Source organism: Bos indicus, chromosome 10, assembly GCF_029378745.1.
Source record: "Bos indicus isolate NIAB-ARS_2022 breed Sahiwal x Tharparkar chromosome 10, NIAB-ARS_B.indTharparkar_mat_pri_1.0, whole genome shotgun sequence".
Classification (NCBI taxonomy): domain Eukaryota; kingdom Metazoa; phylum Chordata; class Mammalia; order Artiodactyla; family Bovidae; genus Bos; species Bos indicus.
In genome coordinates, this window is record NC_091769.1 from 5,142,951 (window position 1) to 5,168,614 (window position 25,664).

General features: G+C 41.0%; 1 protein-coding gene across 1 annotated transcript in view; it reads right to left on the reverse strand.

Moving 5' to 3' along the window:
- The window catches only part of SIMC1 (SUMO interacting motifs containing 1), an 83,702-nt gene extending 62,283 nt beyond the window's left edge, over window positions 1-21,419 (reverse strand). Inside the window, exon 1 of the mRNA XM_019968042.2 lies at window positions 21,188-21,419. Within this exon, the coding sequence (XP_019823601.2) occupies window positions 21,188-21,316 (129 nt within the window). The 5' untranslated portion in view covers window positions 21,317-21,419. The remainder of the gene's footprint in view (window positions 1-21,187) is intronic.
- Window positions 21,420-25,664: the final 4,245 nt, after the last annotated feature.

Sequence of the window (25,664 nt, forward strand, 5' to 3'; positions counted from 1 at the left end):
AAATCTACAGGATGCAGCAAAATCAGTTTTAAGAGGAAACTTGACAGTGATACAGTCCTACTTCAAGAAACAAGACAAATCTCAAATAAATAATTTAACTTTCCAACTAAAGGAACTAGAAAAAGAAGTGAAGCCTAGAGTTAGTAGAAGGAAGGATAAGACTGAATCATGAAAAAATAGAAAATCTGAATAGACAGATTACTAATAATAATGAGATTTAATCAGTAATCAAAAATTGCCCATCCCCCAATAAAAGTCCAGGACCATGGTTTCATTGGTGAATTCTAAGATTTAATACCTATCCTTCTCAAATTCTTCCAAAAAACTGAAGAGGAAGGAATGCTTCCAAACTCATTTTACAAGGCCCTCATGGCCTTGATACCAACCAGACAAGAACATCAAAAGAAAAGTACAGGCCAATATCACTGATGTACATAGATACAGAAATCTTCAACAAAATAATAACAAACCAAACCCAACAATTTATTCTAGGGATGCAAGGATGGTTCACCACATACACACACACAACAGAATACTACTTAGCCATAAAAAGTATGAAAATTTTGCCATTTGTGACAACATGGATGGAACTTGAGGGTATTATGCTAAGTAAAATAAGTCAGACAGCGAAAGCAAATACCATATGATTTCACTTACATGTGGAATCTAAAAACAAAAACACACAATATGAAATTCACAGGTACGAGGATTATAATGGTGGTTGCCAGGAGGTTTGGGAGGGTAAGCAAAGTCCGTTAAAGGGTCAAGAGGTATAAACTTTCTATCAATAATGTTTTATAATATATTGGTGTATGATAAATGATGTAGACAGACTTATTATGGATGTCATTTTTGCAGTGTGTATAAATACTGAAGCATTATGATGTACACCTGAAACTAATATAATGGTATATGTCAATAAAAAAGTGAACGATTTTTGGAAAGTGGGACATGACACTAAATTTAATTTATAATGTGTGAAACTTTGATTAAAACATAAAAACTTTATTAAACTTTATTAGTTCAATCACCATGATATATACTTAAAATATCTTAGTTTCGTCAATTATAAATCAACAAAGCAAACATTTTAAATAAATAACTTAAAACAAGAGAAATGTGAGAAAACCTAGAAAAAACTGTGGAAAATAATGAGCTGGGGACCAATACTACCCTAATTTTCATTGCATACCATTCTCTAGTATTTGAATTTTTTGGACTGGTACATTTTTTAAATTGATAAACTGTACTTTTTAGAGCAGTTTTTGGTTCGTGGCAAAGTTGAACAGAAATATGGAATGTTGTCATATAGTCCAATTCCCCACATATGTACAACTTCCCAAGTATCAGTATCCAGCATCACAGTGGTGTATTAGTTACAACTGATAAATCTACATTGGCACATTATCAATATCCAAAGCCCATAGTTTATATTAGGGTTTACCCTTTTACATTTTATGGGTTTTGACAAATATATAACAACATGAATCTACCATTGTAGTATCATACAGAACAGTTGCACTGCCTGAAAAATCCTGTGCTCTGCTTATTCAGTACTTTCTCTCCACTAACCCCTGAAAACCAGTAATCTTTTCACTGTCCCCTTAGTTTTTACTTTTCCAGAATGTCATATTGTTGGAATCACACAGAATAGTCTTGTGTGATAGAAAAGACTATCACACGTATAGTCTTTTCAGACTGCATATTACTAAGTGAAAAAAGCCATTTAAGTTTCCTCCAAGTATTTTCATGGTTTAATAGATCATTTCTTTCTAGTGCTGAATAATATTTCAGTGTCTGGAGGTAACAGTTTACTTATCCATTTACTTATTGGAGGACATTTTAGTGGCCTTCCAAGTTTGGGCAATTATGTATGAAGCTGATATATAAACATCTATATTCAGTTTTTTTGTGTGGTTTTAAGTTTCAATTCATTTGGGCAAATACCAGGGAGCACAATTGTTGGTCTGTACTATAAGAATACATTAGTTTTGTAAAAAACTTCCAAACTTTTTTCCAAATTTGCTGTATCATTTTGCTTTCCCACCAGTATTAATGAGAATTCTATTATTCCACATCCTTACCAGCATATGTTGTTGTGTTTTGGATTTTGCCTATTCTAAAATCCAAATGTAATAATAGTTCACTGTTGTTTTAATTAGCAGTTCCCTAATGGTGTATGATGCTGAACATCTCTTCATACCCTTATTTGCCATCTGTATGCCTTCTTTATGATGTGTCTGTTTATGTCTTTTGCCCATTTTTTAATCAGGTTGCTTGTTTCCTTATTGTTGATTTTAGGAGTTATTTGCATATTTTCAGTAACAGTCCTTTATCAGATGTGTCTTTCATAAATATTTTCTTGCAGTCTGTGGCTTATCTTCTCATTCTACTGTCTTTCACAGAGAAGTTTTTAGTAGTAGTGAAGTTCAGTTTAGCAATTATTTCTTCCATGGATTATGTTCTTAATGCTATATCTAAAACATCATCGCCAAACCCAAAGTGATCTAGGTTTTTTCCTATCTTCTAGGAATTTCATAGTTTTGCATCCTAGGTTCAGGTCTATGATCCAGGTTTTGAGTTCATTTTTATGAAAGTTGTAAGGTCTGTATCTAGATTCATTTCTTTGCCTGTGACTCTCCAGTTGCTCCAGCACCATTTGTTTAAAAGACTATCTTTGAGAATGATTCGAAGATGGCGGAGGAGTAGGACGGGGAGAACACTTTCTCCCCCACAAATTCATCAAAAGAACATTTAAACGCCGAGTAAATTCCACAAAACAACTTCTGAATGCTGGCAGAGGACATCAGGCACCCAGAAAAGCAACCCAAGTCTTAGAAAGGAGGTAGGAAAAAATATAAAAGACAAAAAAAGAGACAAAAGAGGAAGGGACGGAGTTCCGTCCCGGGAAGGGAGTCTTAAAAAGAGAGAAGTTTCCAAACACCAGGAAACCTTCTCACTGCCGAATCTGTGCTGAGCCTTGGAAGCACAGAGGGCAACATAACAGGGAGGAAAAATAAACAAACAATTAAAACCCGCACATTGCACACCCTACGGTAACTCCCCCAGGGGAGAAGCAGCGCAGACGCCTGCATCCGTCATTATCAAGCGGGGGCTGGGCAGGGAGGCGTGGCATGGGCAGGGAGGCACGGCGCGGGCTGCATCACAAGGATCTGGCCTGAATACCCCGAGCTCTATCTGAGCGAAATAATTTGGGCTAGGAAACCAGACTGTGGGATATCTACCACGCGAAAAGCCAGCCCTAACCTAAGACACCGCCAGGCCCGCGCATGGAACAAAGGACTGAACAGAGATAGCCGGCGGCAGACCATCCCCCTCCGGTGATAGGCAGCCAGAGCTGGTAGGGGACAACTGCAGCCCCAGAGAGACATTATCTATAAAACTGTAAGCAGGCTTCTTTGCTAACTAAAACTTCTTGGGGGTCTGGACGGTCAACATCTGCCTGAGAAGGTGCACCGGTGCACACCTAGATAACCGAGCGGCAGGGAGGCGACAAGTAGCAGCAATCGCGCGCGCCAAACACCTCATCACCTGAGCTGCTCGGATCTGGGAAGGGCACAAAACGCAGGCCCAACCGAGAGTCTGCGCCTCTGAGGACTACCCCAGTGCCTGAACCTGAGCGGCTTGGACCTGGGAGGTACATGCAGCCCAGGGCCGGCCACAGATGGTTCCCGGCGGAGCAACCTAGAGCCTGAGCAGCATGGGCAGGGAGGCTACACGCACCATGAACGGGGGGCAGACCCAGTGTGGCTGAGGCACTGCGAGCACATGCCAGTGTTATATGTTTGCAGCATCCCTCCCTCCCTCCCCTCAGCGTGACTGAACAAGTGAGCCTAAAAAAAAAAAAGTGTCCTCCACCGTCCCCTTTGTGTCAGGGTGGAAACCAGACACTGAAGAGACCAGCAAACAGAAGAAGCTATAACAGAGGGAACCGCCTTGGAAGCTACAGGCAATAGATTAAAACCCTGTGGTTAGTACCAACTACATAGGAAGGGGCCTATAGATCTTGAGAAATATAAGTCGGACCAAGGAACTAGCCAAAAATGAACTGAACCCACAATACTCACAACAAAACCAGAGAAAGTCCTAGATATATTTTTACTAATTTTACGATCATTTTTTTTTTTGTTAATTAAAAAAAAAATTTTAAGTTCTCTATTATTCCTTTAATTTTCACTTTTATAACCGATTACTTTGAAAAAAAAAAAAAAGACCCCATTTTTTTTTAAAGCAAACTTCATATATATATATTTTTATAATCTTTTTGACCTTGTTTTTTTTTTTTTTTTTCCCTTCTTTTCTTTAACGTTGTAGTTTTGAAATTCCAAACTCTACTCTAGATTTTTAATTTTAGCTTTTTGGTATTTGTTACCAATTTTGTACCTATAGTTTTTTTTTTGTAATTTCTGTGACCCTTTTTTATTTTCTCTTTTTCTTTTTCTCTGTTTCTTTCTCTTCTTCTTTTAAATAACATTTCATATCTGAAATTTCACACTCTACTCTAGATTTTTAATTTATGCTTTTTGGTATTTGTTATCAATTTTGTACCTGTATTTTCTTTGTAATTTATGCGACTTTGTTTGTTCTTGTTTTTTTTCTCTCTCTTTCTTTTTCTTCTTCTTTTAACATTGTATTTTTGAAATTCCAAACTCTACTCTAGATTTTTAACTTTTGCTTTTTGGTATTAGTTATCAATTTTGTACCTATATTTTCTTTAAAATTTTCACGACCTTGTTTGTTCACTTTTTCTCTCTTTCTTTTCCTTCTTCTTTTCTTTAACATCGTATTTTTGAAATTCCAAACTCTACTCTAGATTTTTAATTTTTGCTTTTATGTATTTGTTACCAATTTTGTACCTTTAAGAACCCAATCTTCAGTACCCATTTATCACTAGGGAGCGAGATTACTGGCTTAACTGCTCTCTCTCCCTTTGGACTCTCCTTTTTCTCCACCAGGTCGCCCGTGTCTCCTCCCTAACCCCTCTTTACTCTACCCAACTCTGTGAATTTCTGTGTGTTCCAGACGGTGGAGAACACTTAGGGAACTGATTACTGGCTGGATCTGTCTCCCTCCTTTTCATTCCCCCCTTTTATCCTCCTGGCCACCTCTGTCACCTGCCTCATTCTTCTCTTCTCTGTATAACTCCGTGAACAACTCTGAGCGGTCCAGTTGTGGAGTGCACATAAGGAAGAAATTACTGGATAGCCCACTCTCTCCTCTATTGATTCCACCTCATCTCATTCGGGTCACCTCTAACTCCCTCCTCCCTTTTCTCTTCTCCATATAACGCAGTGAACCTCTCTGAGTGACCCTCACAGTAGAGAAACTTTTCATCTTTGATGTAGATGTTTTATCAATGGTGCTGTATAGAAGGAGAAGCTATGAAACTACTGTAAAAATAAGACCGATAACTGGAAGCAGGAGGCTTAAGTCCAAACCCTGACTCCAGGGAGCTCCTGACTCCAAGGAACATTAATTGACAGGAGCTCATCAAATGCCTCCATACCTGCACTGAAACCAAGCACCACACAAGGGCCAACAAGTTTCAGGGCAAGACATACCAAGCAAATTCTCCAGCAACAAGGAACACAACCCTGAGCTCCAAGATACAGGCAGCCCAAAGTCACCCCAAAACCATAGACATCCCATAACTCATTACTGAATATTTCATTGCACTCCAGAGAGAAGAAATACAGCTCCACCCACCAGAACACCGACACAAGCTTCCCTAACCAAGAAACCTTGAAAAGCCACCTGTACAAACCCACACAGAGCGAGGAAATGCCACAATAAAGAGAACTCCACAAACTGCCAGAATACAGAAAGGACACCCCAAAATCAGCAATTTAAACAAGATGAAGAAACAGAGGAATACCCAGCAGATAAAGGAACAGGATAAATGCCCACCAAACCAAACAAAAGAGGAAGAGATAGGGAATCTACCTGATAAGGAATTCCGAATAATGATAGTGAAATTGATCCAAAATCTTGAAATCAAAATGGAATCACAGATAAATAGCCTGGAGACAAAGATTGAGAAGATGCAAGAAAGGTTTAACAAGGACCTAGAAGAAATAAAAGAGAGTCAATATATAATGAATAATGCAATAAATGAAATTAAAAACACTCTGGAGGCAACAAATAGTAGAATAACAGATGCAGAAGATAGGATTAGTGAATTGGAAGATAGAATGGTAGAAATAAATGAATCAGAGAGGAAAAAAGAAAAACGAATTAAAAGAAATGAGGACAATCTCAGAGACCTCCAGGACAATATTAAACGCTACAACATTCGAATCATAGGGGTCCCAGAAGAAGAAGACAAAAAGAAAGACCATGAGAAAATACTTGAAGAGATAAATGTTGAAAACTTCCCTAAAATGGGGAAGGAAATAATCACTGAAGTCCAAGAAACCCAGAGAGTCCCAAACAGGATAAACCCAAGGCGAAACACCCCAAGACACATATTAATCAAATTAACAAAGATCAAACACAAAGAACAAATATTCAAAGCAGCAAGAGAAAAACAACAAATAACACACAAGGGAATTCCCATAAGGATAACAGCTGATCTTTCAATAGAAACTCTTCAAGCCAGGAGGGAATGGCAAGACATACTTAAAGTGATGAAAGAAAATAACCTACAGCCCAGATTATTGTACCCAGCAAGGATCTCATTCAAATATGAAGGAGAAATCAAAAGCTTTTCAGACAAGCAAAAGCTGAGAGAATTCAGCACGATCAAACCAGCTCTCCAACAAATACTAAAGGATATTCTCTAGACAGGAAACACAAAAACGGTGTATAAAATCGAACCCAAAACAATAAAGTAAATGGCAATGGGGTCATACTTATCAGTAATTACCTTAAACGTAAATGGGTTGAATGCCCCAACCAAAAGACAAAGACTGGCTGAATGGATACAAAAACAAGACCCCTACATATGTTGTCTACAAGAGACCCACCTCAAAACAAGACACATACAGATTGAAAGTGAAGGGCTGGAAAAAGATTTTCCATGCAAATAGGGACCAAAAGAAAGCAGGAATAGCAATACTTATATCAGATAAAATAGACTTTAAAACAAAGGCTGTAAAAAGAGACAAAGATAGTCACTACATAATGATCAAAGGATCAATCCAAGAAGATATAACAATTATAAATATATATGCACCCAACACGGGAGCGCCGCAATATGTAAGACAAATGCTAACAAGTATGAAAGGAGAAATTAACAATAACACAATAATAGTGGGAGACTTTAATACCCCACTCACACCTATGGATAGATCAACTATCTATCTATAAACTAAACAGAAAATTAACAACCAAACACAAACTTTAAATGATACAATAGACCAGTTAGACCTAATTGATATCTATAGGACATTTCATCCCAAAACAATGAATTTCACCTTTTTCTCAAGCGCACATGGAACCTTCTCGAGGATAGATCACATCCTGGGCCATAAATCTAGCCTTGGTAAATTCAAAAAAATAGAAATCATTCCAAGCATCTTTTCTGACCACAATGCAGTAAGATTAGATGTCAATTACAGGAGAAAAACTATTAAAAATTCCAACAAATGGAGGCTGAACAACACACTGCTGAATAATCAACAAATCACAGAGAAATCAAAAAAGAAATCAAAATTTGCATAGAAACTAATGAAAATGAAAACACAACAACCCAAAACCTATGGGACACTGTAAAAGCAGTCCTAAGGGGAAAGTTCATAGCAATACAGGCATACCTCAAGAAACAAGAAAAAAGTCAAATAAATAACCTAACCCTACACCTAAAGCAACTAGAAAAGGAAGAAATGAAGAACCCCAGGGTTAGTAGAAGGAAAGAAATCTTAAAAATTAGGGCAGAAATAAATGCAAAAGAAACAAAAGAGACCATAGCAAAAATCAACAAAGCCAAAAGCTGGTTCTTTGAAAGGATAAATAAAATTGACAAACCATTAGCCAGACTCATCAAGAAACAAAGGGAGAAAAATCAAATCAATAAAATTAGAAATGAAAATGGAGACATCACAACAGACAACACAGAAATACAAAGGATCATAAGAGACTACTATCAACAATTATATGCCAATAAAATGGACAACGTGGAAGAAATGGACAAATTCTTAGAAAAGTACAACTTTCCAAAACTCGACCAGGAAGAAATAGAAAATCTTAACAGACCCATCACAAGCACGGAAATTGAAACTGTAATCAAAAATCTTCCAGCAAACAAAAGCCCAGGTCCAGACGGCTTCACAGCTGAATTCTACCAAAAATTTAGAGAAGAGCTAACACCTATCCTACTCAAACTCTTCCAGAAAATTGCAAAGGAAGGTAAACTTCCAAACTCATTCTATGAGGCCACCATCACCCTAATACCAAAACCTGACAAAGATCCCACAAAAAAAGAAAACTACAGGCCAATATCACTGATGAACATAGATGCAAAAATCCTTCACAAAATTCTAGCAATCAGAATCCAACAACACATTAAAAAGATCATACACCATGACCAAGTGGGCTTTATCCCAGGGATGCAAGGATTCTTCAATATCTGCAAATCAATCAATGTAACACACCACATTAACAAATTGAAAAATAAAAACCATATGATTATCTCAATAGATGCAGAGAAAGCCTTTGACAAAAATCAACATCCATTTATGATAAAAACCCTCCAGAAAGCAGGAATAGAAGGAACATACCTCAACATAATAAAAGCTATATATGACAAACCCACAGCAAACATTATCCTCAATGGTGAAAAATTGAAAGCATTTCCTCTAAAGTCAGGAACAAGACAAGGGTGCCCACTTTCACCATTACTATTCAACATAGTTTTGGAAGTTTTGGCCACAGCAATCAGAGCAGAAAAAGAAATAAAAGGAATCCAAATTGGAAAAGAAGAAGTAAAACTCTCACTATTTGCAGATGACATGATCCTCTACATAGAAAACCCTAAAGACTCCACCAGAAAATTATTAGAACTAATCAATGATTGTAGTAAAGTTGCAGGATATAAAATCAACACACAGAAATCCCTTGCATTCCTATACACCAATAACGAGAAAACAGAAAGAGAAATTAAGGAAACAATTCCATTCACCATTGCAACGGAAAGAATAAAATACTTAGGAATATATCTACCTAAAGAAATTAAAGACCTATATATAGAAAACTATAAGACACTGGTCAAAGAAATCAAAGAGGACACTAATAGATGGAGAAATATACCATGTTCATGGATTGGAAGAATCAATATAGTGAAAATGAGTATACTACCCAAAGCAATTTATAGATTCAATGCAATCCCCATCAAGCTACCAACGGTATTCTTCACAGAGCTAGAACAAATAATTTCACAATTTGTATGGAAATACAAAAAACCTCGAATAGCCAAAGCTATCTTGAGAAAGAAGAAGGGAACTGGAGGAATCAACCTACCTGACTTCAGGCTCTACTACAAAGCCACAGTTATCAAGACAGTATGGTACTGGCACAAAGACAGAAATATTGATCAATGGAACAAAATAGAAAGCCCAGAGATAAATCCATGCACATATGGACACCTTATCTTTGACAAAGGAGGCAAGAATATACAATGGATTAAAGACAATCTCTTTAACAAGTGGTGCTGGGAAAACTGGTCAACCACTTGTAAAAGAATGAAACTAGAACACTTTCTAACACCATACACAAAAATAAACTCAAAATGGATTAAAGATCTCAATGTAAGATCAGAAACTATAAAACTCCTAGAGAAGAACATAGGCAAAACACTCTCCGACATACATCACAGCAGGATCCTCTATGACCCACCTCCCAGAATATTGGAAATAAAAGCAAAAATAAACAAATGGGACCTAATTAAACTTAAAAGCTTCTGCACAACAAAGGAAACTATTAGCAAGGTGAAAAGGCAGCCTTCAGAATGGGAGAAAATAATAGAAAATGAAGCAACTGACAAACAACTAATCTCAAAAATATACAAACAACTCCTATAGCTCAACTCCAGAAAAATAAATGACCCAATCAAAAAATGGGCCAAAGAACTAAATAGACATTTCTCCAAAGAAGACATACAGATGGCTAACAAACACATGAAAAGATGATCAACATCACTCATTATCAGAGAAATGCAAATCAAACCCACAATGAGGTACCATTTCACGCCAGTCAGAATGGCTGCGATCCAAAAGTCTACAAGCAATAAATGCTGGAGAGGGTGTGGAGAAAAGGGAACCCTCTTACACTGTTGGTGGGAATGCAAACTAGTACAGCCACTATGGAGAACAGTGTGGAGATTCCTTAAAAAACTGGAAATAGATCTGCCTTATGATCCAGCAATCCCACTGCTGGGCATACACACTGAGGAAACCAGAAGGGAAAGAGACAAGTGTACCCCAATGTTCATCGCAGCACTGTTTTATAATAGCCAGGACATGGAAGCAACCTAGATGCCCATCAGCAGATGAATGGATAAGAAAGCTGTGGTACACATACACAATGGAGTATTACTCAGCCATTAAAAAGAATACATTTGAATCAGTTCTAATGAGATGGATGAAACTGGAACCTATTATACAGAGTGAAGTAAGCCAGAAAGAAAAACACCAATACAGTATACTAATGCATATATATGGAATTTAGAAAGATGGTAACAATAACCCTGTGAACGAGACAGCAAAAGAGACACTGATGTATAGATCAGTCTTATGGACTCTGTGGGAGAGGGAGAGGGTGGGGAGATTTGGGAGAATGGCATTGAAACATGTAGAATATCATGTATGAAACAGGTCGCCAGTCCAGGTTCGATGCACGATACTGGATGCTTGGGGCTGGTGCACTGGGACGACCCAGAGGGAGGGTATGGGGAGGGAGGAGGGAGGAGGGTTCAGGATGGGGAGCACGGGTATACCTGTGGCGGATTCATTTTGATGTTTGGCAAAACTAATACAATATTGTAAAGTTTAAAAATAAAATAAAATTAAAAAAATAAAAATAAAAGACTATCTTTGTTCCATTCTATTACTTTAGCTCCACTGTCAAAGATTAGTTGACTAGAGTAATTTGGGTCTATTTCTGGGCTTTCTATGGTGTTCCACTGATCTATCTTGTCTATTCTTTTACCAATTCTATATTGTTTTGATTACTGTGGTTTGTAATAAGTTTTGAAGTCAAAAGTGGCAGACCTCTGACTTTGCTCTTCCCCAATATTCAGTTGGTTATTGCATCTTCTTAAAGAGAAAGGGCGGAGAAGGCAATGGCACCCCACTCCAGTACTCTTGCCTGGAAAATCCCATGGACGGAGGAGCCTGGTAGGCTGCAGTCCATGGGGTCGCGAAGAGTCAGACATGACTGCGCAACTTCACTTTCACTTTTCACTTTCATGCACTGGAGAAGGAAATGGAAACCCACTCGTGTTCTCGCCTGGAGAATCCCAGGGATGGGAAAGCCTGGTGGGCTGCCGTCTCTGGGGTCGCACAGAGCCGGACACAACTGAAGCGACTTAGCAGCAGCAGCAAAGAGAAAGGGAATACCAGACCACCTTACCTGTCTCCTGAGAAACCTGTCTGTGGATCAAGACGCAACAGTTAGAACCAGACATGGAACAATGGACTGGTTCAAAATTGGGAAAGGACCACATCAAGGCTGTATATCGTCATGCTGTTTGTTTAACTTATATGAAGAGTACATCGTGTGAAATGCTGGGCTGAATGAATCACAACTGGAACCAAGATCACTGGGAGACAATGTTCACTACAGCACTATTTACAATACCTAGAAAATGGAAGCAACCTAGATGTATATCAACAGATGACTGGATAAAGAAATTATGGTACACATACATAATGGTTATTACTTAGCCATAAAAAGGAATGCATTTGAGTCCAGTCTAATGAGGTGGATAAACCTAGAGCCTATTATACAGAGTGAAGTAAGTCATAAAGAGAAAGATAAATACTGTATACTAAAGCAAATTTATGGAATCTAGAAAGATGGTACCAATGAATTGATTTGCAAGGCAGCAATGGAGACACAGACATAGAGAACCGACTTATGGACAAAGGGAGAGGGGAGGAAAGGATTAGACATATGGAGAGAGTAACACGGAAACTTACATTACCATATGTAAAATAGATAGCCAATGGGAATTTGCATGATGTCTCATGGAACTCAAACAGGGGCTCTGTATCAACTTACAGGGGTGGGATGGGGAGGGAGATGACAGGGAGGTTCAAGAGGGAAGGGATATATGTATACCTATGGCTGATTCATGCTGATGTTTGACAGAAAACAACAAAATTTCTGTAAAGCAATTATCCTTCAAAATAAATAAATAAAAAGATTACCTAAACCTCAGATGTGCAGATGATACCACTCTAATGGCATAAAGTGAAGAAGAATTAAAGAGCCTCTTGATGAGGCTGAAAAGAACAGAGTGAAAAAGCTGGCTTAAAACTCAACATTCAAAAAACTAAGATTGTGGTATCTGGTCCCATCACTTCATGGCAAATAGAAGGGGAAAAAGTGGAAACAGTGGCAGATTTTATTTTCTTGGGCTCCAAAATCATGGTGGATTGTGACTGTAGTCATGAAATTAAGATGCTTGCTCCCTGGAAGGAATGCTATGACAAACCTAGATAACATATTAAAAAGCACAGGCATCACTTTGCTGACAAAAGTCCATATACTCAAAGCTATGGTTTTTCCAGTAGTCATGTATGGATGTGAAAGTTGGGCCATAAAGAAGGCTGAGTGCTGAAGGAATGCTTTCAAATTGTGGTGCTGGAGAAGATTTGGGAGTCCCTTGGACAGCAAGGAGATCAAATCAGTCAATCCTAAAGGAAATCACAACACTGAATATTCATTGGAAGAACTGATGCTGAAGCTGAAGCTCCAACACTTTGTCCATCTGATGCAAACAGCCAACTCACTGGAAAAGACTCTGATGCTGGGAATGATTGAGGGCAGGAGGAGGAGGGGGCAGCAGAAGGTGAGATGGTTGGAGAGTATTACCAACTCAATGGACATGAGTTCAAGCATATTCAAGGAGATAATGAAGGACAGGGAAGCCTGGCGTGCTACAGGCCATGGGGTCTCAAACAGTCAGACATGACTAAGTGACTGAACAACAACAAATTGCCTCTCCATGCTATGCTATGCTAAGTCATTTCAGTCGTGTCCGACTCTGTGTGACCCCATAGATGGCAGCCACCAGGCTCCCCTGTCCCTGGGATTCTCTAGGCAAGAACACTGGAGTGGGTTGCCATTTCCTTCTCCAATGCATGAAGGTGAAAAGTGAAAGCGAAGTCGCTCAGTTGTGTCCGACTCTTAGCGACCCCAGGGACTACAGCCTACCAGGCTCCTCCATCCATGGGATTCTCCAGGCAAAAGTACTGGAGTGGGGTGCCATTGCCTTCTCCGGCCTCTCCATATAAACGTTAATCAGTTTACTAATACCTACAAAATAACTTGCTAGAATTTTGATCAGGATTGCATTGAATCTATAGATAAGGTTCATAAGAACTGACATTTAACAATATTGTTTTCCTTTCCATGAACATGGAATCAGTTCAGTTCAGTCACTTAGTCATGTCTGACTCTTTGCAACTCCATGAACTGCAGCACACCAGGCTTTCTTATCCATCACCAACTCCCAGAGCTAGCTCAAACTCACCGTCCATCAAGTTGGTGATGCATCCAACCATCTTATCTTCTGCTGTCTCCTTCTCCTCCTGCCTGCAATCTTTCCCAGCATCAAAGTCTTTTACAGTGAGTCAGTTCTTCTCATCAGATGGCCAAAGTATTGGAGTTTCAGCTTCCATATCAGTCCTTCCAATGAATATTCAGGACTGATTTCCTTTAGGATTGACTGGTTTGATCTCCTTGCAGTCCAGGGGACTTTCAAGAGTCTTTTCCAACACCACAGTTCAAAAGCATCAATTCTTCAGCACTCAGCTTTCTTTATGATCCAACTCTCACATCCATATATGACTACTGGAAAAACCATAGATTTGACAAAATAGATCTTTGTTGGCAAAGTAACGTTTCTGCTTTTTAATATGCTGTCTAGGTTGGTCATAGCTTTTCTTCCAAGGAGCAAGAGTCTTTTAATTTCTTGGCTGCAGTCACCATCTGCAGTGATTTTGGAGCCCAAGAAAATAAAGTCTGTCACTGTTTCTATTGTTTCCCCATCTATCTGGTATGAAGTGATGGGACTGGATGCAATGATCTTAGTTTTTTGAATGTTGAGTTTTAAGCATCACTCTCCTCTTTCACTTTCATCAAGAGGCTCTTCAGTTCCTCTTTGCTTTCTGCATAAGGGTGGTGTCATCTGCATATCTGAGGTTATTGATATTTCTCCCAGCAATCTTGATTCCAGCTTGTGCTTCATCCAGCCCAGCATTTCACATGATGTACTCTGCATATAAGTTAAATAAGCAGGATGACAATATACAGCCTTGACGTACTCCTTTCCCAATCTGGAACCAGTCTGTTGTTCCATGTCCAGTTCTAACTGTTGCTTCTTGACCTGCATACAGATTTCTCAGGAGGCAGGTCAGGTGGTCTGGTATTCCCATCTCTTTCAGAATTTTCCAGTTTGTTGTGATCCGGTCAAAGGGTTTGGCATAGTCAATAAAGCAGATGTTTTTCTAGAACATGGAATATATCTCCATTTATTTATTTCTTCTTTGATATATTTTATCAGTTTTATAATTCTCCTCATATAGATCTCTCTTGTAGATGTTTTATGAGATGTGCATTTCATTTTTACAGTTTTGATGTAAATGGTATTATGTTTTTAATTTCAAATTCCCCTTGTTCATTGCTGGTATATGGGAAAGTGATGACTTTTGTAAAGTGACCTTGCATCCTACAATGTTGCTATTATTACTTATTAGGAATTTTTTTTTTGGTTGCTAATTCTTTTGGATTTTTTCTACATAGGCAACAATGACATCTTTGAGTAAAAATTTTATTTCTTCTTTCCTAATGTGTATACTTTTTCTTGCCTAATAACATCAGCAAGGACTTCCAGTACAATGCTGAAAAGCATTGGTGAGAGAGGATGTCCTTGACTTGTTCCTGGTCTTTTTATTGTTTTTCACAGTTCTGGAGGCTCAGAAGTTCAAAATTAAGGTATCTGCAGGAAACGCTCTCTTAAATGCTGTCGAGAGAAACTGTTCTGTGCCCTTCTCTTACCTTCTGGTGTTCATTGATTTGCAATTGCATAACTCCCATGGTCTCACAGTGTTCTTACTCTGTCTTCACATCTTATAAAGATATTACTTATATCAGACTAAGGGTCCACCTTACTTTCTATGATCTCATCTTCACTGATTACATCTGCAATGACTTGATTTTCAAATAAAGTCACATTCTGTAGTGGCAGCGGGGGCTTCAACACATCTTTTTGGAGGACCCAATCCAATCTATAAAAAGTCTTTACTATGTAAGTAAAACTATGCTAATTTGCTTCAGTCATATCTGACTCTACTGATTGCAGCCTGCCAGGCTCCTCTGTCCATGGGATTCTCCAGACAAGAATATGGGAGTGGGTTGCTATTTCCTTCTCCAGGGATCTTCCCAACCCAGGGATTGAACCCACGTCTCTTTTGTCTCTTTACCACTAGTGCCACCTGAGAAGTCCAAGTAAAACTGACAAATTAGTAAAAACAAAAACAAAAAAATCCACAAAAAATCCACCAGGACAAGAACAGGCAATTAACTCACATAAACTATACACACACACACATTCACACATATATAGCACACTACATTTAAGAATTCATGAATCCTTCCTCTAACCCTGTTCCTCCTCAAGACATCCTCATGTCAGTGACTGACACCAACCTGCATCCAGTTGCTAGGGACAAACCAAGGCATCATTCAGGAATCCCCCCTTCCCCTCATTAACCACAACCAAGGATTAGGACTGTAACCAAAAGCAGGGTCTGGCTGCTTGTCGTTCAAAAAGTCAGTAAAGGGGCAAGGTTGTTGGAAAGGGAAGTTTGCTTTATTTTGGATGCCAGCAGCTAGGGTATGGGGGGTGTAGAGGGTGGACACCTGTCCAAAGGCCAACTCCGCCCCCTGAAAATCAGTGGACAAGAGCTTTTATAGGCTGAGGGAAGGGGCTACATGCAGAAACTGTACAGTCAACTCTGACAATCATCTTGAAATTGGTCATCAGTGGTCTGATCAGTGTCACCTTGATTATTTTAAGTACAGTTAGTCTTCAGTTCCAGTGTTGGTTTGTTCTCACTTCTTTGAAGCCAATTCTTGGAATTGTGGCAGCTTATGTCATGGTTACAGTCTGGTCATTATGTGGTTAACTTCTACCTGGTTGGGGTTTCAGTAACCATAAGACAGCTCACAGGATTTGGCTCAGAATATTATCTATAGTGCCTGTGAAGGAAGGAAAGGTCCTTGACTTTGTTTACAGACTAAATTATCATTACTTGGTCTCCTTGACTGCTTTCCTTTGTTTCTGCATGTTCTCACTTCTCTGATTAAACTTACTATGTAGCTAGAGTTTTTCCACAGACAAAAGGCAGGCAGAGGACGTACAAGGCAATGACCACAGGGTCCTGCTGTTTTATGACCAGTTGATTTTACTTCATTGGTACCTTCCATAACCCTCCAGTTATCTAGTCGCACCACCTACAAAGCTACGATGATCTCTGGTCTGGACTACTGCTGCAACCTCCAAGACAAATCTCTTTGATTCCACTTTTGTCCCCTTACAGTAAGGTGAAACTGGTTTGTATGGGACAGTTTCAGCTTTTACCTGTTGTTTGACACCCTGTCCAGTTAGCAACCTCTTTCATTTGCAAAAGGATCCCCATCTGGATGATAAATTACATGGTCACCCTACCTTACAGTCTTTTCTTCTCACAGTAGCTAAAGTCACTTTTTAAAAATGTAAATTAGATCATGTTATTCCCCTGCTTAAGACCCTTCAAAGATTTCTTGTTACATAAGAATAAAATCCAAATTCCTTATCATGATCTACAGGCTTTATATAGTCTAGTCCACCTATTTCTCATCACTTCCAACTCTGTCCGTCTCTTACATTCTAGCCCCACTGGCCTTTTGATTCCTCCAGTTAGTCATGCTCCTTCTTATTTCTAATCTTTGCTTTTGCTACACCCTTTGCTGTTACTTTATTCCCCAAGATCTTCTCATAACAAATCTGTCATTTTGTTCTCAGATCAAATATTAACTCTTCAGAGAGGCCTTCTTTGAAGACACAATCTAACGTTCCCAAATCCACCCAAGTTGTTCTCTATTATATTGTTCACTTAGTTCTTAGTTTATTGCTATTTCCCCACTAGAACACAGGTTCACTGTCACCTTGTTCACCTTTGGTACCCAGGGGCAGAGCATGTGCTCAAAAAGTATTTAATGAGAGAATGAATCACTACCCACAACCAAAGAAAAAAAATTAAACCATGAAAGTTCACAGAATCTAGCTATCAAACCAGCAAATACTGAAAAACCAAAAATGCCTTACTTTTCTTTCTAAAACTCTGTGTATCATCTGACAGGACACCTATGTGATTGTTTACTCTTTGTTTCCCTCTGACTAAAATGAAATCTCCACAAAAACAGGGACTTGGTTTTGTATTTTTAGCTGTACTCTTAGCAACTGTATGCCAACAAGAGTGTCTGGCATATACTAAGTGTTCCATAATTATTTACATATTCGGTAAATTGACGGTATCTAAGGCAATGGCACCCCACTCCAGTACTCTTGCCTGGAAAATCCCATGGACGGAGGGGCCTGGTAGGCTGCAGTCCATGGGGTCGCTAGGAGTCGGACGTGACTGAGCAACTTCACTTTCACTTTTCACTTTCATGCATTGGAGAAGGAAATGGCAACCCACTCCAGTGTTCTTGCCTGGAGAATCCCAGGGATGGAGGAGCCTGGTGGGCTGCCGTCTATGGGGTCGCACAGAGTCGGACACGACTGAAGCGACTTAGCAGCAGTAGCAGCAGCAGGGGTGAGTAAATAGTAGAGAAAGGGGTACTGTGAGAATATAATTGGTGTACAATTTCCGTAGGAAATTTGACAATATATATCAAAAGTTCCTGAAGAGGGCATACCTTTAGACTCAGCAATCTCACTTCTAAGAGGAACTTATCCTAAACAAACAAATGAACAAAGGTACAAAGATTATTTATGAGGAAATTTCTGACTTGTTTTATAATAGAGAAAATTTAGAAATGGCAGCATAATACCCATTTATAGGAAAAGGTACATGTAATTATAAATCTGTACAATGGAATACATTATAAATATTGGTGAAAATGTATATTTGTTGATGTAGAAAAGTATATTAAGACAAAAAGGCGAACAAAAAAAAAGTATAGCAAGATTTCATTTTTGCAAAAACACATGTGTCTCCCATGTGGGAGACACATGGGTATGTATGAGCACACACTGGCACTCACAAAGAAATGTTTAAGCAGGCATACTTCAAAATGTTAGCATTGGTTATCTTTGCATGGTGAGATTAATGGCAATTTAAATTTTCTTTTGTATACATTTCTCAATCTTTGTAATTAGGCCAACCAAAATTAGCTGAACATGTTCTGCTTTTATAAGTGTGTGGGGGGGGGGGGGGGGAGAGGAGGAAGCAATAAATATAAAAAACACAGACACATTTCATCACCTTACTGAAGTCTAAAGCCCAGGTTAAGAGCCAGAAGTTCAGAAACATCAACTTCAGCATAGGAGGTGGCTTTTTGATTTCCTGAATTCAAGCAAGTTGTTTCCCCTCAGTCAATATTTGCAAAAAAGGGAAAAAAAATCACAAAACTTGTTTCTTTTATTTCATTGCTTGCCAAGCTTGAGAAAACAGCATAAAGTGTAGCAAAAGCTATCATTTATGCTGGGCACTATCCTTGCATTGTTTCATTAAAAACCTTCTAATGATCCTGCCAGGTGGGTATTAATGTTCTCAAATGCAGAAGCTGAAAGAGACAACAGAACTTGCCAAAGCTTCTAGAGCTGTTGGGTGGATTGGGAAGTAGAGTTAGGGGAGTTCTTGATTCAAACAGGTTTCTCTGACCTCAGGGCCTTGAGGAAAAGCTGGACAAAGGTGCTTGAGAGTCTCTTAATGTCTCTGATATTTTGTGTGGTTATCCTACCACCCTTATAACTTGCAAGAAGGATAAAAGGAGAACCAGCCAGGAGATCTGAGAAAGCTGGAGTAAGTATGTGGAGAAGCGAGATTTACAATGGGTGCTACTCTGGAACATGCCTTTCACTTCTCTTCAGTTCTAAACGGCTCCAACTCAAAATGCTTGATTGAGTGGTCACAGAGGAGGAGGGGAATTTTGTGAGCACCCCTATGTATGTGCAAGAAGGGTTATAGCACATACCACAGACTTGGTTAAGGATGACATTTGGACACTTGAAGAAGGAAGCTGGCTCAGGATGACCGGAGGTGGACACCCCTTGGGAGGAAAAAGCAAAGTTGGTAGGAAGTACAAAGTTAAAGGGGGACTGAGAGAAGGAGGAGGAGGGAAGAGGAAAAACTAGGAGAGGCAGTTGAGGGTTATTCTGCAGTACTTTTTTCTTCCACCTTTTTTCTTTTTACATACTTTCCCTTGATTATCTCAATCTTAATTAGACCTTCAGTGCTTCTTTCTATTTAGATGATTACCAAATCCCTCCAATCCTGACTGTTCTCCAGAGTTCAAGTCCTCTGAGGTCCAAACTGAATGCAGCTTTTCTGCCACCTCAAGTCTGCTTCTGTTACATTCACTCTCACCATCAAACGACTGTCTGAACTGCTCTCTTCCCCATTCCGTCAACCATTCTTTCATCCAACAAATATATCTAGTATGTCCCCCACACTGTACTAGGGACATCCAGTCACTTTTACCTTGCAAATCTCTTGTCTGTCCATCTCTTCTAAATTCTTTACTGAAAGTTATAGGGAATTCCTCTTGCTTGAACCACGGCAAAACAGCAGTATAAGTTAATTGGTTTTACATGCCATTCATTCTTATAGTGACCTCCTAGATTTAACACTATACCTGAGACACAGAAGTGGCTCACAGTGGAGGCTTAGGGACTAAAAACGCTGGGAAGGGGACTGGAGGAGCAGAAGCTGAACTTGTCTTGATTAAGTACTTACATAGGAAGAAAGGCGTTTACAAATAACATTACAAATAACAATTCTTTTATTTCTGGGGTGTGGCTAATTAGGAGGCTAGGAAGATTGTTGGAAGTCTGATGTTGAGAGTCTCCTGATACCGAAAAAGCCCCGCCCACCTTCCATCCTTTGAGTATTCTATAACTACTTGTTGATTCTATCACCTTCTATGACAAGCCAGGAATGTTGTGTTCTTCATCGTATCCCCAGCTCTTAGTACACCTGGCCCATAGTAGGGGCTCAATAAATATCTGTGGAGGATTCTAGAAAGGCAGGAACCATAGATGTTTTATTCACCACTTTAGGCAGAAGGACAAAGACTAACGAGCCCAAGGGGTAAAGAAATCGTGGATGTTTCCCTCCCTATTCCTTTAGAGCTTGGTAAATGTTTGCGAAGCGCCATAAACTGCCCTCCCGCACAACTCCAAAATCCTGCCCCTCGCTCGACTGCCAGGCCCTGGAGCTTGGCCACCGTCGGGCCCAGGCCCCAGCTTCCCTCCCTCCCCGCCCGGGCTCCTGTTACCTCCCTGCACACATCTGTACACACCACAGGCCAAACAATTACGCGCTCCCGCACGCCCTCCTCGAGGTCCGGGTCTCTCCAGAGGACCCCGTGTGTCCCTGGCCCCCGCCCAAGGCTCAGGGCAGCCCGCGGCCTGGCCTGAGGACCGCCGCGGCTGTGGGCTCCAGCGACCCCCGCACCTGGCGCGCCAGGACCTCGTCCATGTGCCCGGCGGCCACTCTCCAGCCTCAGCCGCTCTCGGGCTTGAGCGCGGAGCCCGGGAGGCCCAGCGTCTCAACCCGGGGCCCGCCGCGCTCCTTCGGGCGGGACCCATCGGGAAGGCGGGAAGCGGCTGCAGCTGTAAGGCGCCCGGGGGCGGGCGGCGGAGCCGCGGAAAGCAGCGGGCTGGGCCGAGGGATGTACGAGCGGCAGACGGCTCCGGCCGCAGCGGGGCTCGGCGAGCGGCGGCTCGCTCACTCACCACAGTCCGGCGGGGCAGCGCGCCGGGGGTCCGGGACAGGGCCCGGCGGAGCCTCCGCGCCCGGCTCGGGCGGGTCCCCCCGGAGCTCTCGGAGCCGCTGTCGTCCGAGATCACAATGAAGTCCTCCATGGCTGCGGGACCGGCCGAGACAGCGCGCGGGCGACCAGTGAGCCAAGCTGCAGCGACTTCGGTTCCTGCTGCTGAGGTAGGGCCGACGACGACGGGAGCTATCAGCCTATCGGCCCCGCCCCTTCCCTCCCCGCCGGCCCCGCCCCCTGCCCTCCGGGGGCCCGCCCCCTGGCGGCGGGCGGCCGGCGGCAGCCGGAGGGCCGCAGTCACGGTACTTGGCAGTGGCCCTGGCCCTCCCTTCCCGAGGAGAAAACGGAGAAGGGGAAAAGATCAAGTCGCAGCAGGCTTGGGCTGGTGTTGGGGCCGGTCGTGCGGGACGCTGAGGCTGTGAGGGCTTTCCCCGCTGCTTCCAACTGATTCCAGTGTGAAGTGAGGTGTGAATAAGCCTTTCTGATCACCGTAAAGGGCTTCAACGGACTCACCCGGAGAGGCCCTTTGAGGATGGGACCCAGGCTTGGACTGGCGGGGTGCGGTTAGGTAGAGGGGAGTGGCTGAGGGTGGGTCAGCTGGCCTTTGGTTGAGTAGGGGGACAAAGGCCCCTTTCTTTGTGCACACGTGCAGGCCCCTCTCTAGGATCACTTCCCAGAAGTGGAAATACTGAGTCGAAGGCGCTTTTGCTGTTTCGATAAGTGAGGCAGAATACTAAACTGTACCAATTTGCAGGTTTCACCAACAATCCATGTCACTCAGGATTTTAAACTGAGATTTAGAGATTTGTTCAGTTGATAGCAGGATCAGAGATTGTAAAAAAAAAATGCACCAAGGGAAAAAAAAATGCACCAAGAGAAGCAGTGAAGGAGCAGACATTGTGAATAATTAGTTGTGATGAAGAGCAAAAAAGATAACCCAGTGGAAGGAGAAGTGGTCCGTAGTTGGTATAGGATAGGAATTGTGTTACAATAAATGTGGACTATTGACCCAATCTTGCTGCTCAGGCTCTAGCAGTTTGGCAACATGGTATTAACAGATCCAAAGGAAAATGAGTTTATCAGAAAGGGGATTGGTTCCTAAAGGAATGGCTATCAGGTGCTATCTAAGCACCTTCTAGAGCAGCGATTCTCAAGCCTTAGTGAGGATCAGAATCACCCAAGAGGCCTGTAAAAACAGACTCCTGGACCCCACCCCAGACTTCCTGATTTAGTAGGTATGAGGTGGGGCCGCCCAAATTCATTTTTAACAAGATCCTAGATGATGTCAATGCTGCTATTGTGGGGTCCACTGCATCGAAAACCCACAGGCCAGTGGCCAACAGATTTCGGATGTTCTGATGGTATGTTTGAAATCATCCTTGTGAAGGGATTAAGTTTTTTATCTTCACCAAATGCCATCAAACATTTAGTTTAACTTCTTTTCTGGGTTTCTGTGACTTGCACCTCTGTTACAACTTCTTTTCATTCTCCTTAGCTGACTTACTTAGTAAGTCCTCTAACTTACTCCTTAAATCATAGAGTTCCTCATGACCTTCGCATACTCTCCCTACACAATCTCAACCATTTGCATGCTTTAATGACACTTTTTATGGTGGTGGCTCCCATATGTTTATCTTCAGTCCAGCCCTGTCTTCAGAGTTCCGGATTTATATATCCAAATGTCTGCTGAGCCCCACGGGCATCTCAAGTTGAGTCTGCCCAAAAGTGAACTCAAAAATACGTGTCCCCTACCCTGTTCTCCAGAAATAAAGCCTGTTTCTTCTCTGTGTTCCCTCCTTCAGTGACCAGCCAGTAATTGCTCAAGTCAGAAATCTGAGCTTTATGCTCTCAATAAATCCTGTCTCTTTTACCCCCTAAATAATTCTTGCACTCACTTGCATCTTTAGGTTTCTCGCCTTAGCTCTTGCTCCTGCTAAGTAAGGATGAGGAGAAGGGAGAAAGAATGTTCTCTGCAAGACTGTGTATGAAGAGTTGTGGGCTCATTTTCTTCTGGTTTTTGCTACTTTAGTAACAGTTCTCCCAATGTGTCAGGAGTCCAGATGCCAGCTCTCTTACTTGGACTGGGAACATCCTTGCTTTCTGAAGCCTCCCCTGTGCACTCTCTAATGTAGGAGGGGTCAGTCTCAACTCTTTCTCCCAGGACATCCCCATCAGTCCCTGCCAGGGGTAGTCTAACATATAGCCTTTTGTTGTTGGGAGATCCTTGTCTAGAGGAGCTTTTTGGGGAGCGATAGCAAGGGACTGAAGTCTCGGCCATCCCCTGTGCTCTACAATTGACTCATGCATGGAGAATTTACATGGGTAACTCAAGGAGGAAAGGAATGCAGGCAACTCCCATCTTGGTGCCCTTCTGTCAGCATCAACTAGCTCTCTCCCTCCTTCCTTCACCACAAAGGTTATCAGGGGCTTGTGGAGGCAATAGTTCAGTCACTTTGAGACTCTCTACTCTTGGGGAGTAGAGAGAGTAGTTTATTGCATTTTAAACTTGTGCGAAGGGATTTGAGAACAAGATGAATGGCTTGCATCTTCTTTAGCTAGGGAAAAGCAAATGGATGGTTGCTATCTACAATAAGTGATGTTCATTCATGGATATATGAACTAATTGGAAAAAATTCAAATATCTACCTCTGTTGCAGAAAATATGATAAAGTGATTAATATTAGTAGCTGACTTTCAAGCATATAAATAGTGATAAGACTTTAGGGGTACAGCAGTTTTCTGATTGTATGTATCTTTCTCATCAGCCATCCTGCCTGAAACTCAAGAAATATAGAATCCCTGGGAATGTAATGTGAGCACACTTGCAAAGTTCCTTGTCCTTAGCTGGCAACCTAAATGGAGGAATACTGGCCCTGAAGTTGCCTTTCTTAAAGCCATAAGTAGTGTCACTTATGTTTTCTTGGCCATCCTGGATCTTTCTTGAAGTAGGCTGTTTACTCAAGACTTCCAAATTTATGATGATGTCTTTTTCAGAAATTAGTATGTATGTGTATTTTTCTTTTTCTTCTGGGTGACTTATTTTTTCCAGATTTAATGAGATACAATTGACATATAACATTGTGTAAGTTTTAAATGTGTGATGTTTTGATGTATGTATATGTTGAGAAGTGTTTGCCACAATAAGGTTAGTTAACACATCTTTTCCCAGGTAGCACTAGTGATAAAGAACCCACTTGCCAGTGCAGGAGACGTAAGAGATTTGGGTTCAACCTCTGGGTCAGGAAGATTCCCTGGAGGAGGGCATGGCAAATCCACCCCATGCCCCACTCCATGTATTCTTGCTTGAAGAAACCCATGGAGAGAGGAGGCTGGCAGTCTATGGTCCATTGAGTCACAAAGAGTCAGGGACAACTGACTTTTTATTTAACACATAGCACAGCACATCTTTTATGTCACATAATAACCATTTTGTTTTTGTTTTTATGGTGAGAACAGTAAAGAAATGTTCAAGTATATTATACAGTATTGTTATCTGTAGTCATCATGCTATGCATTAGATCCCTGGAACTTATTCATCTTATAATTGAAAGGTTGTAATTTTAACCAACATCTTCCCCAGCCCCCAGACACCAGCAGCCCCCATTCTACTCTTATTTTCTGTAAGTTTGGTGTTTTTAGATTTCACGTGTAAGTGAGATCATAGAGTATTTATCTTCCTCTGTACAACTATTTCACTTAGCATAGTGCCCTCAAGATCTATCCATATGGTCCCAAATGGTAGGATTTTCTTCTTTTTTTATGGCTGAATAATATTTGTGTGTCTGTTTTTCAAGGTGACACTTCTTCATGACTTATTCCCCTCTATCATACATAAATTGGGAGGATAATGCAGCCATTTATTCCTCAAGTGTATACTCTAATAAATGAGTTCCCACTAGGTGCCAGGCACCTTGTTAGGGGTTAGGAATGCAACAGTGAGCAAGACAGCCCTGGCCTCAATCTCCACAGTGTTTTGTTGTTATTTAGTCACTCAGTTGAATCCAGATCTTTGGAACCCTATGGACTGCAGCATGCCAGGCGTCCCTGTCCTTCACCATCTCTTGGAGCTTGCTCAAACTCATGTGTGTTACGTTGGTGATACCATCCAACCATCTCATCCTCTGTTGTCCCCTTTTCCTCCTGCCTTCAGTCTTTCCCAGCATCAAGGTATTTTCTAATGATTCAACTCTTCACATCAAGCAGCCAAAGTATTGGAGTTTCAATATCAGCATCAGTCCTTCCAATGAATATTTAGAACTAATTTCCTTTAGGATTGACTGCTTTGATCTCCTTGAAGTCCAAAGGACACTCAAGAGTCTTCTCCAACACCGCAGTTCAAAAGCATCAGTTCTTTGGTGCTCAGCCTTCTTTATGATCCAACTCTCACACCCATACATGACTACTGGAAAAACCATAGCTTTGACTAGACAGACCTTTGT